Genomic DNA, 13,168 nt, shown 5'->3' with positions numbered 1-13,168 from the left:
GACAAATCAGAACATTTTCATAATGGAGAGAGAGACTAGCTGTTGTGGAGGGACAAAGGGATAACTAAAAACTAATGCACAGGTACAAGCAGGAATTTAAATGGCTAATACAATGTTGCACTTTATCTCAAGAGGTTTGGAATGCAAAATTGAGGAAGTGATGCTTCAATTGTACAGAATCAGTTTTCAGCCCTGGAGGGGGTGCTGCACAGATTTACCAGAATGATACAGGGATTAAAGGGTTAAATAATAAGGGCAGTTACATACACTTGGTTTATATTCCCTGGAGTTCAGAGGTTGAGGGGTGATCTAATCAAGGTATTTAAAATATTAAAGGGATTTGATAGGGTAGGTACACGGATAATGTGGGTAGAAGAGTTTGTATGAAGGGAGGGGTTAAGGGAGGACAGTGAAATCAGGAGAGAGGACAAGGTGAGATGAGATGTTGAAATCACCCAGAATGAGGAGTCACCTAGTGCAGAGGCTGAGGGAGGAAAGGAGTGAGGACATCTCAGTGAGCGAACAAAGGTTTTAAAGGAGCGACAAGAGGGGTCAAACAATGTGAGGTGTGCAAAGGAGAAGCAGCCACAGGAGTTGGGGAGAAACCAATGCAAGATTTGGTGAAAAAGGCCATAAGCTCCAACATTGGTGGTTTGGGCAGGACAGCTACTGGAAGGTATTGCCAGGTGAAGAGGTTTCAGCAGGGGTCATTGTCAGTGAGTCAAGTGTCTGTCAAGGCCATGTGCCAATGCAAATATCCACAGCAAGGTCATGGATGGCAAGGCCCTTGTTTGCAAGTGAACGGACATTCTGGAGGGAAGATGTGGAGAAAATGCTGAACCAAGGCCCCATCTGCCCCCTCAAGTGATGTGAAAGATTCCATGACACTATTCGAAGAATAGGTGAGTTATCCTGGTGTGCTGGCCAATAATTATCCCTCAAAACAGGTTAACTAGTCATCTGTCTCTCTGCTTTTTGTGGGACCTTGCTGTGTGCAAATTGGCTGTGGCATGTCTACAAAACAGTGACTGCACTTCAAAAGTACTTGATTGGGTGTGAAATACTTTGCGGCGGATTTTCTAGTGCTTTGCGCTCAGTCTTTCACCCCGGAGTGGTGGCAATGAGGTCTTCGGGGCGAGCGGTCAGCCCCCAACATCCTGCAGCGATCCTCGGGTTCAGTTTAGCAGCGGCGTGGAGCAGCACCGCCCGGAGGAGCTGCAATGCCCCTGGTTGCGACACCGATGGCTTTTTGACTCCTGCCCGACGCCCTGCAGTGAACGCCTGGGGAATCGGGCGGTCCAACTGTCCCGCCTGCAGAGGGGTAAACAATGCAGTTCTAAGGTAAGTGTGATTGTTTTTTTTCCTAATTCTTTTGAGATTTATGTTGTGGTGGCGTGGGCTATGTATTGGGAATGTTTTAGTGTATCCCCCTCCCCCCCCGGCATCTCTCGGAGCGCTCCCGGCCCGGCTCTTTAGCTCGGGAGTTTCCCATGCTAGCGCCCGAGAGAGGTGTCTACGCCTCCCTTAGCGCTGCGCCCCTGACTCAGGGCCCAACTGCCCAACGTTATTGACTGAGGCGTAATCTATTCCCGGGCGCAAACCTTATCGCCCCGCTGCCATTACCGCCCAAAATCATCAAAGCCGAAAATTCAATCCTTTGGATGCTCTGAGAATGTGAAAGACCCTACACAAGTGCAAGTTCTTCCGTCTTTACTCTATTTTGTACAGTCATTTGTGAAGTTACTTTGTTCGGTAAGCAAATAGAAAATTATAAGCAGCATTTTTTTTTAAACATCCTGCTGATTCATCCACACAATCTAATTTAAACTCAGAATAGCACACTTAAGACAAGTGCTGGAGGTGTGCTTCCTCTGACAATCTTTCAAACTCTAAAAATTAAAAAAAACCGACATACTTGTAACTTCCTGCAAGAAATCCAGACAGGGTCTGCTGGTTCCAGATAGACTAACAGAGACAGCCAGAGGGGTCTGTCCCTCATAGTTCCTTGTGTTACAGTCTGCACCATAGTTATGTAACATCCGTGCACAAAGCACATCGTCCTTTAGTGCAGACAAGTGTAATGGTGTCTGTCCATCCTCCAACCGGCCAAGATTTGTGTCTGCCCCTCTTTGAAGGAACATTCGACAGTATGAGTGGTTGCTTTTTATCACTGCATATCGCAACAGGAAACCGTTTTGAATGTCGATGTTGGCATTGTGATCCAAAAGAATTTTCACACAGCTTGAGCGCTCTCTGATAATGGCCAGCTGAAGTGGTGTGGTGCCTTTATCGCTGAGTGGGTCGACCTCAGCTTTAAACTCCAGCAGCAGTTTGACAAACGAGTCTCTGCCATAATGGGCAGCCACATGGAGAGGAGTCCATCCGTCATTGCTCTTAGCATTAATAATGTCAGGTCTGTGTTCCGATTCGAGCATCAACCGTGCAATCCGTGCTCGGCCATGCATGGCTGCATAATGCAAAGCAGTGAAACCTCCAATTAAGTCTTTAACGGTGGGATCAGCTGGAAAAGATCAAAAACAATTAAAAGGAGACAGTAGCAGGACATGATTTTAAAACAGAAAAAAACTCACTGTCTAACTACTCAATTGGGAAGACTGTGTCGCAAAAGTATACAGTGAAATCTTTAAGAAAGGCTTGAGATGATGGATTCCAGGAGATAGAATGTCCTCCCTCTCGTAAGAATTCTGGACTGCGCCTTGGGTAATCGGAACTCTAGTGGTCACTTTGGCCTCTGCAGCCACTTTGTTGGACAGCTGATGAATCTTTAGCTGGGACTTTACCCATCCAATGCATTATTTTGAAACGTACTTCATTTTGTTGCACTTCCTTGTTCAAACTATTTAGTAATATAATACCCGTGATGATACATCAAGTTTTTAAAAAGACAATACTCCTTTATTTAATCTATACAGACTGAATTAACATAACCTATACTGTAATGGCTTCATACGGTACTAAAACATAAATCTGGGGGCTGTAGTGACTCATATGTTCAGCCATGGCTCAGTGGTAGCACTGAGAAGGATGGGAATTCAATTCCCACTCCAGAGACTGGAGCACAAAATCCAGACTGACATCTCAGTGCAGTACTGAGAGAGGGCTGCACTGTTGGAGGTGTCATCTTTCGGATGAGATGTTAAACCCAGGCCAGTCTGCCCGCTCAGATGGACATAAAAGATCCCATGGCGCTAGTTGAAGAGGTGTCCCGGTCAATATTTATCTCTCAATCAACATAACAGAAACAGATTATCTGGTTATCACATTGCTGTTTGTAGGAGTTTGCCATGCGCAAGAGTCTGTCGGTCTTTTTTTCTCCTGGCCAACATTTATCCCTCAACCAACACCTAAAACAGATGATCTGGTCAGTTATTTCATTGCTGTTTGTGGCTTCTTGCTGTGTACAAATTGGCTGCCCAGTTTCTTACATTACAACAGCAACTACAAAAGTATTTTATTGGCTGTAACGCACTTTTGGACGTTGAGGGGTCATGAAAGGCGCTATCATTCTTCTTAGATAACATAACTTCAAAAGAAAAGCTGTAGGACAGTACTCGGGCACATACTCCAAGCTGACACTGTTTACCATGCAGTGTTGGGGCAGTGCTGTACTGCTGGGGCTTCCTGATAAGATGTTTGACTGAGAGCTGTCTGTTCAGGTGGATGGAAAAACTCCAGTGGCACTATTCAAAAGACCAACACTACAAACACATTAACTAGCCATTCATCTCATTTTGTTTGTGGTACCCTGCAGTGTGCAAATTAGCTGGCATATTTGCCTACATAACAGCAGTGTCTAAACAGCAAGATAATTAATTTGATGTGTGCACTGGGATGTCCTGAGGATGTGATAAAGGAGTACTGAGCGGTGCCAGCAGCCTCAAACATCACCCAAGTGCTGTTCTTCATTTGAGCCTAGATTGTAAGTGGCAGGCTTTGAACCAGGAATGATATTAAAGCCAAGCTTAACCTGTTCTTCGCCTGCCATCTATACATGCACACTTCCAGTGGCTCATTGGATCGCAGTCAGGAGTGACTTAGCCTCAAAATTAGTGCAAGGCCTTTCAAGAGTGAAGTTGGGGAACACTGCCTCACGCAAACTCTCTTCCGCAAACAGCAGTTGATGCTGGGTCAATTGTTAATTTTAAATGTGAGATTGATATATCTGTTAACCAAAGGCAATAAGGGATGTTGGACAAAGGCAGGTACATGGAGTTCGATCACAGATCGGCCATGAGTGGCAGAACAGACACGAGGGGCTAAATGGCCTTCTCCTGCTCCTATGTTCTTACCCCCTCTAGCCCATTGGATGCTGAGCCCAATGTGTTACCACAATTGCTAAACCAGCTCATTCTGCACATAGCAGAAGTCGAACCTGGTACCTTCTGTTCTGTACGCTCAGTACTGTACCGGATGTTGCAATATATCCAGAGCCTTAAACACTTTTTTAAAATTGTAAAATAATGCCCAATTTTGGGCTCAATTTTCCCCAATGCCATTTTTTGGAGCATTGCAAGAGTTACGCCCATTCTTTCTGGCCCTAACTACTCCAAAAAAAATAACTAGCAAGTTTCCCCATTCTATTTTTTGAAATTGGCGCCGCGCAGCTTATCCTTTAGCTTCGGGAGGTGGAGCCTAATGTCTGCACCGAAAAAACGATGCTCCCCCGCCTTCTGCGCATGCGTGGGGGAAAAAAAGGTTTTTGAGGTGATTGCTATGGGCGTGCATGCCCAGTACAGCTCACGGTCTGCATTCGGCCATTTTTAAAGAGCCAGTTGTGTTTGAGAACTTTAATTCTCATTGAAAAAATCGGAGCTGCAATACAAGATGCAACGCGGCTCAAGGACCAAGAATTTCTTACAGGATGAAGTGGAGGCACCGGTTACTGTAATTGAGAACAGATGGCACGAGCTGGACACCAGCAGAGGTCACACAAAAGTTTCACCAAAAGAAATGAAGAAACGCTGGAACCAACTTGCAGAAGATTACTATGCAATGGTGGCCACCCCGAGGTCTGGAGGCCAGTGCAAAAAGAAGTGGCAGGACCTTGGCCGAGTATTTAGTGCAAGCAATATTTTCATTTATTCAATTCAATTGCAATTGTAAATGTGACCATCTGTATATGTCCCACCCAGCAGAAAAACACCCTCTCTAAAAAGTTATATTTTCATCTTTGCAGAGGAAGGTGGCACACAACAAAAGGGAAAGAACTCGAACAGGTGGAGGCCTGGCAAATCTGCAGCCATTGACACCCTTGGAAAAGAGCGTCGCTGCTTTGATGGGTCCTGCCTGGAGAAAAGCAACCACCACTGCACAAGTTGGGCCCACACTTGAGGGAGAGGGTAAGTTCTGCAAATTCCACAGTCTGGTTTTGCTAAATGTTAAGTACTGCGCGGGCTAGCCATGCTTCGATTCATTAGGGATGTCTCCATCAGTTACGCTTTGATTGATGCAATGTGCTATCATTCATCATGGTCCTTCAAATGAGCCTGCTGCCTGCGCTGTGTGAGCTTACTCATGCCACCCTGCCCCCTTCTCTGCTGTTAACCATTTGTCTGTTCTGTTATATTTTGCAGAAATTGAGGCCAACCCTGACGAGGTTGAAGCTGATGCAGTAGATTATTCAGACGCGGACGAGCCTGAAGAGGAGAACATCTTCCAATTCCACCTTCCAGACCAAGAGCATGGGGATGAGGGAGATCGGGAGGGGATAGATGAAGCCCCCACTGTTGTACTCACTCTGGAGGAGATGCAGGTGCCAGCCCCGTTTCCGAGTGGTACAAGTGTTGGTGGGACATTCCATGGTTTCCCATAGTCCGAGGCTGGGATTCCAGTGGGATGCAGCGAGACAGACCCAGGGCCCCACCGTCCGAGGCTGCGGGTCCTAATGGGATGCATCGAGCCACACCCAAGGTATGGAGGGGAAAGAGAGCTCGACAGCACTCTCCTGAGGTGCAGGATCTAAAGGATCTAACAGATGTGGTTCAGATGATGTCAATGCTCTCCGCATTCATTGCCCTTGGACAATCACTCCTGGACACCATCAGTTGGGTGGGTGACGAGGTACCGGGACTGTCGGTACCGGGCTGGCCCACAATCTTTGGGGAAATTTGGGATTTTAAAATTTAGGTAAAAAAAAACGACGCAAATCACTGGGAAAAATTCAGCTAATTTTTAAAATCAGGTCTTGTCTGCAAATTTCCAATGCAGTGTTAACACAATAGAGTATAGTAGCCTAGTAGCTATGGTAGTGGGCTTGCAATCTGAAGGTGGAGAGTTTGGATCCCGCCATTGCAAATTGTGAAATTGAATTTAATGAATCCCGTCACTTGTGGGCTGGCACCAGAAAATCACAATGAAATGGTTCACGAACGTCCTTCAGGGAAAGGATCTGCTACCCCGACAAACTCTAGCCTACATATGACTCCAGCCCCACACTCTATGGCGAATCCTCAGGGCAACAAGTGGGCCAGTGTTACCCACACCTTGAGAACAATTTTTGTTTTAGAAAAACATGATAAATTAATGTGGTCTGAAACGCCATTTTTGTAGAGAACCCCTTCATTTAAAGAGAGATGTCTTAAATGTCCCAAAGTATTCCTCACAGAATGAATTTTTTTTTAAATATGATGATTGTTATGCAGGTAATGCAGCAACCGTTTTTGTACATAGCAAGATCCCAGGAATATATGAATTCCAGTGGATCTATTTTGGTTTTGTGTTGCCGAGAGAAGAATATTGGCCAAGACCTTCGGATCGGATCATGGGATCTTTAATGTTCCTCTGAACGTACAGATGGGACCTGGCTTTAACATCTCTTCTGAAGTGTGGAACACCCTCAGTAATGCACTGAAGCATCAGCCTAGATCATGGGCTCAAACCGGAGAGCGAGCTCGAATCGACAAACCTCGGACTCGGAGGCTTCCAATTAAGTGAAGCTGGCACCGGGCAGGGTTTCTGTCTAGACACATACAGAATGCAAGTTAAAACCATTAAAAGAAAATGAAGTATTGTAAGCAACTGTTGGTTCAGTGGCAGTCTATAATGAGCTTTACTCCTACACCAAGGCCACTCGGGCTGTCTTTTGGAATATTTTGGTGCTACACTAAAAAGTCAGGATAAGTCAGTCAAAAAACACTTCAAAAGTTTTCATTATTACCATGCTCCAAGTTATTTGAAATTCAAACCGACATGCACACAGCAGAGATATTGCGGTTGTTATCGGTTTCAAGTGCAAGGAACTGTTATTTTAGACTATGAAAAATGTCAATGAGTATATTGTTAAAAATATTGTATTATGTAAGTGTGGAATTACTCAATTCCTGAAGAGAAATCTAGGTATGATTCACTTCTTCAATGCCTTACACTGCCACCTAGTGAGTTGTAAAAGCATCAAAAACACAGACAACAAAAGGATCAAAGTCAGGATCACTGCATAGAGTGATCAGTACAAACTGCAGCAAATCATAGTAAACCGAATGCAAAAACAGCAAGTCACATTGGAGAGGCTGGCACCCAGCGGGACCCAGTTACAGAGTGCTGACAGGAGTGAGATCTACACAAGGGGCGAGGCCAGTTATTATGTAGGAGAGCATTGAGGTGACATTTTCCATTATATGGTTTGACAATCACAGAAATTTGTCAGTGGCATAATTTATAGCTTGGAGTGCACATTTGGAACAAATGTGTGCAAGAAACAAGAGAAGCTCTATACCTCAACTTAAAAAAAAATCAAATAAACAAGGGCCTTATCATGGAGCATTTCTTTAAGTCGGAGGGACAAGACAGAAGTTAATATCACCTTCTACCATATAGGTTGAAGATAGAGTAGATGTGTTGGGGATTGGGGCAGAAGAATAGATTACAAGCGTCCTGGGGAGTGATGCACGGAAGAAGATGGGGACAGTGCTTTATCCTCTAAAATTCCATTACTGTTGTCTTCCACACCCCGCTCAGACACTACTATAATTCCTCGAGGTGTTCTACTCCCCATCACATGACTTTGTGTATTGTACTTCCCAAAACACCCCCGACATGTCTACTCTATCTTCAGCACCTGAAGTGCTGCGCTCTGCAGCTCTGCGCCTGGCTCAGGAGTCCGTGTTAAAGATCACAAGCTTTTCGGCATTCGGATGCGACGTTAAACCGAGGCCCTGTCTGCTCTCTCGGGTGGATGTAAAAGATCCCATGGCAGTATTTCAAAGGAAAGCAGGGGAGTTATCCCCGGTCCTGGCCAATATTTATCCCTCAATTAACACAACAAAAAACAGATTCTCTGGTTATTATCACATTGCTGTTTGTGGGAGCATGCTGTGCACAAATTGGCTGCCGCGTTTCCCACATTACAACAGTGACTACACTCCAAAAGTACTTCATTGGCTGTAAAGCGCTTTGAGATGTCCAGTGGTCGTGAAAGGCACTATATAAATGCAAGTCTTTCTTCTTTCATTCTTTCTAAGCAACAATGTGGGAGGTCAGGTAAAATATGCATGATCACATGGATATCATGAACATGGGAAAAAAATTAAAGTAATTTTTTAAAATACAGGCAGAAGACTTAACAACTGGGGTCGCTGCTGGGCAGGTAAAAGTAAATGACAATATTAGGGTTTGAACAGTTAATAATGTTGAAATAATCGTTAATATCAATCAACTCAATATTATGTGGGAGTGGAAGCAGAGCAACTGAACACAAACTGGTAACCGAAGCACAAGGCGGCAGCTTGACACAATGCATCACTCGGAGAAACTCACAGCTATACTTTGGTTCTTGGAAGCAATCAGGGTGGCATCGACAATTTAGAAATAATGGAACGTCTGGATTGGAGGTGATCTGGCAAACAGCACCAGCAAGGGCCGGCACAGAAAGATAGGATTTCAGAAAAACTAATTTGAATGGAATGAGGGATCCACTGCTTAGAGGGAGAAGGATCAGCAGAACAAAAATGGAAAACTTCTAAACAATAAAATATTACATATACAAGACAGGTATTCACCAGAGAGAAACATGAGCGCTAAACAAGCAGGCTCCCACACAGGTGAAACTAAAAGAACTAATTTGAGAAGAATACAATAAATTGATTAAAACAAATTTAAAAAAGCATTCGGATGTAAAAGGGGAACCAGTGAGAAATCTAACAAGTGTTAAGAGAAATAAGAACAGAAAATGTCGGAAATACTCAGCAGGTCAGGGAGAGAGAAACAGAGTTAACGTTTCAGTTCGACGACCCTTCTCACTCGTTGAGTATTTCCAGCATTTTCTGTGGTATTTCAGATTTCCAGCATCCACAGTATTTTGTTTTTGTATTTTTGTTTAAAAAAAAGAGATTGGGTCAGGGAGGAATTTTCCTGGCATAACCTGGGCAGACAGGGGAGGGAAATTAGAGATTCTGCTGATTTACCCCACCCATTGCCACCTCTGGGATTTTCCATCTGTAGTGACATTGGATGTATATCCCTGCCCAGAGGCAATGGGGTGGGGCGGGGATTAAAATTTAAGAGAACACTTTGTATAAGTCAAAGCAGAACATTAAAAAATGTAGAGTAATCATAGAATAGTACAGCACAGAAAGAGGCCATTTGGCCTATCGAGACCGTGCCGATGTAAAACGTTTTTCCCCTATAACCAGCGCCTCTCCAGCTAGGGACTGTGCAAATTTCCCTTCCCCGCTAAAGCAGGTGCAATAATAGCACCATCAATGGCTCTGACACCTGTACCACATCTGTAAATGATCCTGACCCCAGGATACGGGCTGGGGTAAGGCTGAGTGAAGCCCTACACCACTGCAAGCAACAGGGAGACTCTTTAAAACAATAAGTGCTGGAATAATTGATTGTGATTTTTTTTTATTTTCCAGAAGTGCTCACTGGGGGAAAACATTATTGGTTCACTATCCAATTAGTATAGTGCAGCAAATATAATATTTCAGAATCAGTGAGCAGGCAGTACTTTTTTTTTAAAATCCGTGTGAAAATGACATAATTCTTCAGCATTGAAGGAGAGCAAGAATGAAATATGTTGGAGAAGTACCTTTATAGCAATAAGGCAAGTAACTCAGTGGGGATTCAGGAATCGAACGCCCAACATTCAGAACGACCCCATTTCTTTGAGGGCATTACAAATAAAATAGGTGTTAGTGAATGTCAGCAGCATATAATTTATTAGGACTCAGGCACAGTCCCAATAGAAAATCTAGTAATGAAACTAATATCAATGGGAATCAAGGGTAGAATGTGATTCGGGGGCAAGGGGGCATAGAAAACATGGTGCTTGAGGTGTGTAGTGTCCGAATGAGGGAGGTGCTGAGAGTAGTACCACAGGGTCAGTACTTGCTTTGTTCTATGTTCTTATTTACAGCAAAGAAACAGGCCATTTGGCCCAAATGGTATGTGTCAGTGTTTAAACATGAGCCTTCTGCCACTCTATTTATCTCTTCCCACCTGCCCCCAACACCCTCTATATCCCTTCTCCCTCATGTATGCTTTAACCTCCCCTTAAGTGTGTCAATGCTTCAACCACTCCGTGTGGCACTGAGTTCCACATTCTCACCACATTTTTCTTAAATTCTTTATTTGATGAGTGTGACTATCTTATATTTATGCCCCCTTGTTCTAGACTCACCCCCAAGTAGAAACAGTTTTGCCACATCTACCCTATTGAACCCTCTCATCATTTTAAAAACTTCTATCAGGTCTCCTATTGCACTTCTCTTTTCCAGAGAAAAGAGTCCCTCCCTACTCAGTCTTTCCTGGTAGTTGCATCCTCTCAGTTCTGGTAATGTCCTTGGAAATCTTTTCTGGAGTTTCTCCAGTGTTTCAATATCCTTTCTGCAGTATGAGGCCCAGAACTGCACACAGCGCTCCTTGTGGTTTAACCAAGGTTCGATAGAAATTTTACATTACCTTCCTGCTTTTGTATTTTATTCCTCGAGAAATGAATCCCAACACTTTGTTTTCACCTTTTTATGGCCATATCAACTTCTGTTTTTACTTTTAGCAATTTCTGTTTTTACTTTTAGCGATTTATGTATCTGTATTCCACATCTCTTTGCTCCTCTGCCCCATTTAGTTTCTTACCTTTCAGGCTTCCTTATAGCCAAAATGAACCACCTCACACTTAACTATATTGAATTTCATTTGTCATTTATCCGCCCACTCTGCAATCTTGGCTATGTCTTCCTGTGTTTTGGTACAATCTCCACATTATTAGCTATACTCCCAAATTTGGTATAATCTTCAAATATCTACAATTCCAGAGCCAAAATCATATGGGCCACCACTTCCTGCTTTTCTGCTTTTCAGGCAAAAACTAAGTATATGGTTATTCATTTTACAGATGACACTGAAATCGGGAGAGTAGTTCGAATGGAACATGCAATTAAGCTTTTTGAGAAGCAATTAGATCCAATAAATAGTTAGAAAATGGCAAATGAGATACAAAACCAACAAATGCATATTGATGAAAGAATGAGGAACTTTTGGTATATGATGATGGGAACAGACAGAACGTTTAAAGGGACCCAGGAGAGATACTAAACTTACTGCATTAAATGACAAAACAATATGGAAAAGCAGTTGAAGTGTTGGAACACAGCAAGAACAGTATGGGGGAGAAATTTGGTCGCGTCTCTGTTGCGGCGTTAATCCAGGCGGAGCGGTACTTTTGGCGCCTTGAAAACGTTTGTGCCTCCTGCCCAGACTTTCGTCATAATCGGTCAAAGAGCTAACACGGGGCGCTAAATCATCCGTTGCACATCAGAGCTAGGGGGACAATAACGAAAGTTTGGTCGATAAATTTTGTGGGCCCACTGCGCATGCGCCAGACTCCGATTCAGATCCCGGAAAAATCCAAGTCTTAAAGGCGTAAGTTAGCACATGTGCAGCTGCACAGTGTCTTCAGAGCAAGATAATGGAGCAAAGAGGACTACAGCTATCTCCCCGCTTCTCGCCCCCGCCCCCGCCCTTGGTGCCTTGCTGGAGGCAGTGGAGAATCGCTGGAATGCTCTCCAGCCTGGGGGGGGGGGGGGTCAGAGACCACCCACCGCCTAGGGTTCTGACAAGGCTGTGGAGGGAGGTGGCACAGCACGTTTCAGCCCAGGACACGGTGGCCACAGCAACGAAGCAATGTCGCGATAAATTCAACGATCTTCAAAGATCGTCAGGGTGAGTACCCATTCCATTCACCTTCCAATTCCTTCATGTTAACCTGACTGTCTCACACAATGTAAAGACAGGCAGTGCCTACCCCTTCTCTATGTTTACCAGGCCATGCTCCTCCTTGCTGAAACCAGCCCGAAACCCATCTGTCGCCTCACCAGACATGCTCTGCTAATCCAAGCGTCTCGCACCTTCTAGCTCCTTCCTCAGCCTGAGCCCACCTAGCAGCATCTTTCAACTCTTCACATGCGGTCACAGACACACTCATAAGCCTCACACTTACTGGTAGTTGCTTGTGCCCAGACCCCCCGTTCACACATCCACTGTGCAATTCCACGCTGGATGAATTGCCGATATGCACACTTCACCATATTACTCGCAAATACCCTACTGCAGACACATGTGGCACACCAGCACCTACACAGCCACCAACAACTTTTTGTTTTTGTCATAGCAGGTCAAACACGTGCACAGTATGCGCGAGATGCATCATTGGGGCGGATGTGAGCCTTCCCTCCAGGACCTCACCAAGGTGGAGAAGCGAGTGTCCACCCTCACGGGCGCTGCAGTCATGGCGGTGGAATGCGGAGGCAGAGCCCCTGTTCGACAGTGACGGTTTGTAAATGCGACGGGCATTTTGTGCAAGTCCCTTTAGTCTGGAGGCCATATGCCTTATAACATATTGCAACCAAAATAACGATGCCCTCCGACTTCTTGTCTTCCTGCCCCACTCCCCAGCTGATAACTGCACTTCTGTTGCTTTGTGGTTATAGATGATGAGCCAGAAGAACAGCAGTCTGCCCATCAGCACACGCCATCAGTCGACGGGGAAGATGAGGAGGTTGTTGAGAGCAGTGTGCTGTAACCGCGCAACATGTCCTCATTGGGAGCAAGTGGGGAGACCACCTTGGTGGAAAAGGTCGTCTTCCCGGGGTTGGCTGAACCCGAGGCTCCTGACCCCAGTGACCTGCAGCAATGCCCAGCGCGAGGGAAT

The 13,168-nt window shown here is 44.8% G+C and overlaps 1 protein-coding gene across 2 annotated transcripts in view; it reads right to left on the bottom strand.

The window, feature by feature from the left end:
• asb7 (ankyrin repeat and SOCS box containing 7) overlaps window positions 1-13,168 on the bottom strand; it is a 56,777-nt gene that overhangs the window by 19,086 nt on the left and 24,523 nt on the right. For both annotated transcript variants that reach the window (XM_070859359.1, XM_070859360.1), the window contains one exon: window positions 1,916-2,521. In XM_070859359.1, the coding sequence (XP_070715460.1) occupies window positions 1,916-2,521 (606 nt within the window). The remainder of the gene's footprint in view (window positions 1-1,915; window positions 2,522-13,168) is intronic.

Source organism: Pristiophorus japonicus, chromosome 17 (genome assembly GCF_044704955.1).
Source record: "Pristiophorus japonicus isolate sPriJap1 chromosome 17, sPriJap1.hap1, whole genome shotgun sequence".
Classification (NCBI taxonomy): Eukaryota; Metazoa; Chordata; class Chondrichthyes; family Pristiophoridae; genus Pristiophorus; species Pristiophorus japonicus.
This window is presented reverse-complemented; position numbering and strand designations above follow the sequence as displayed.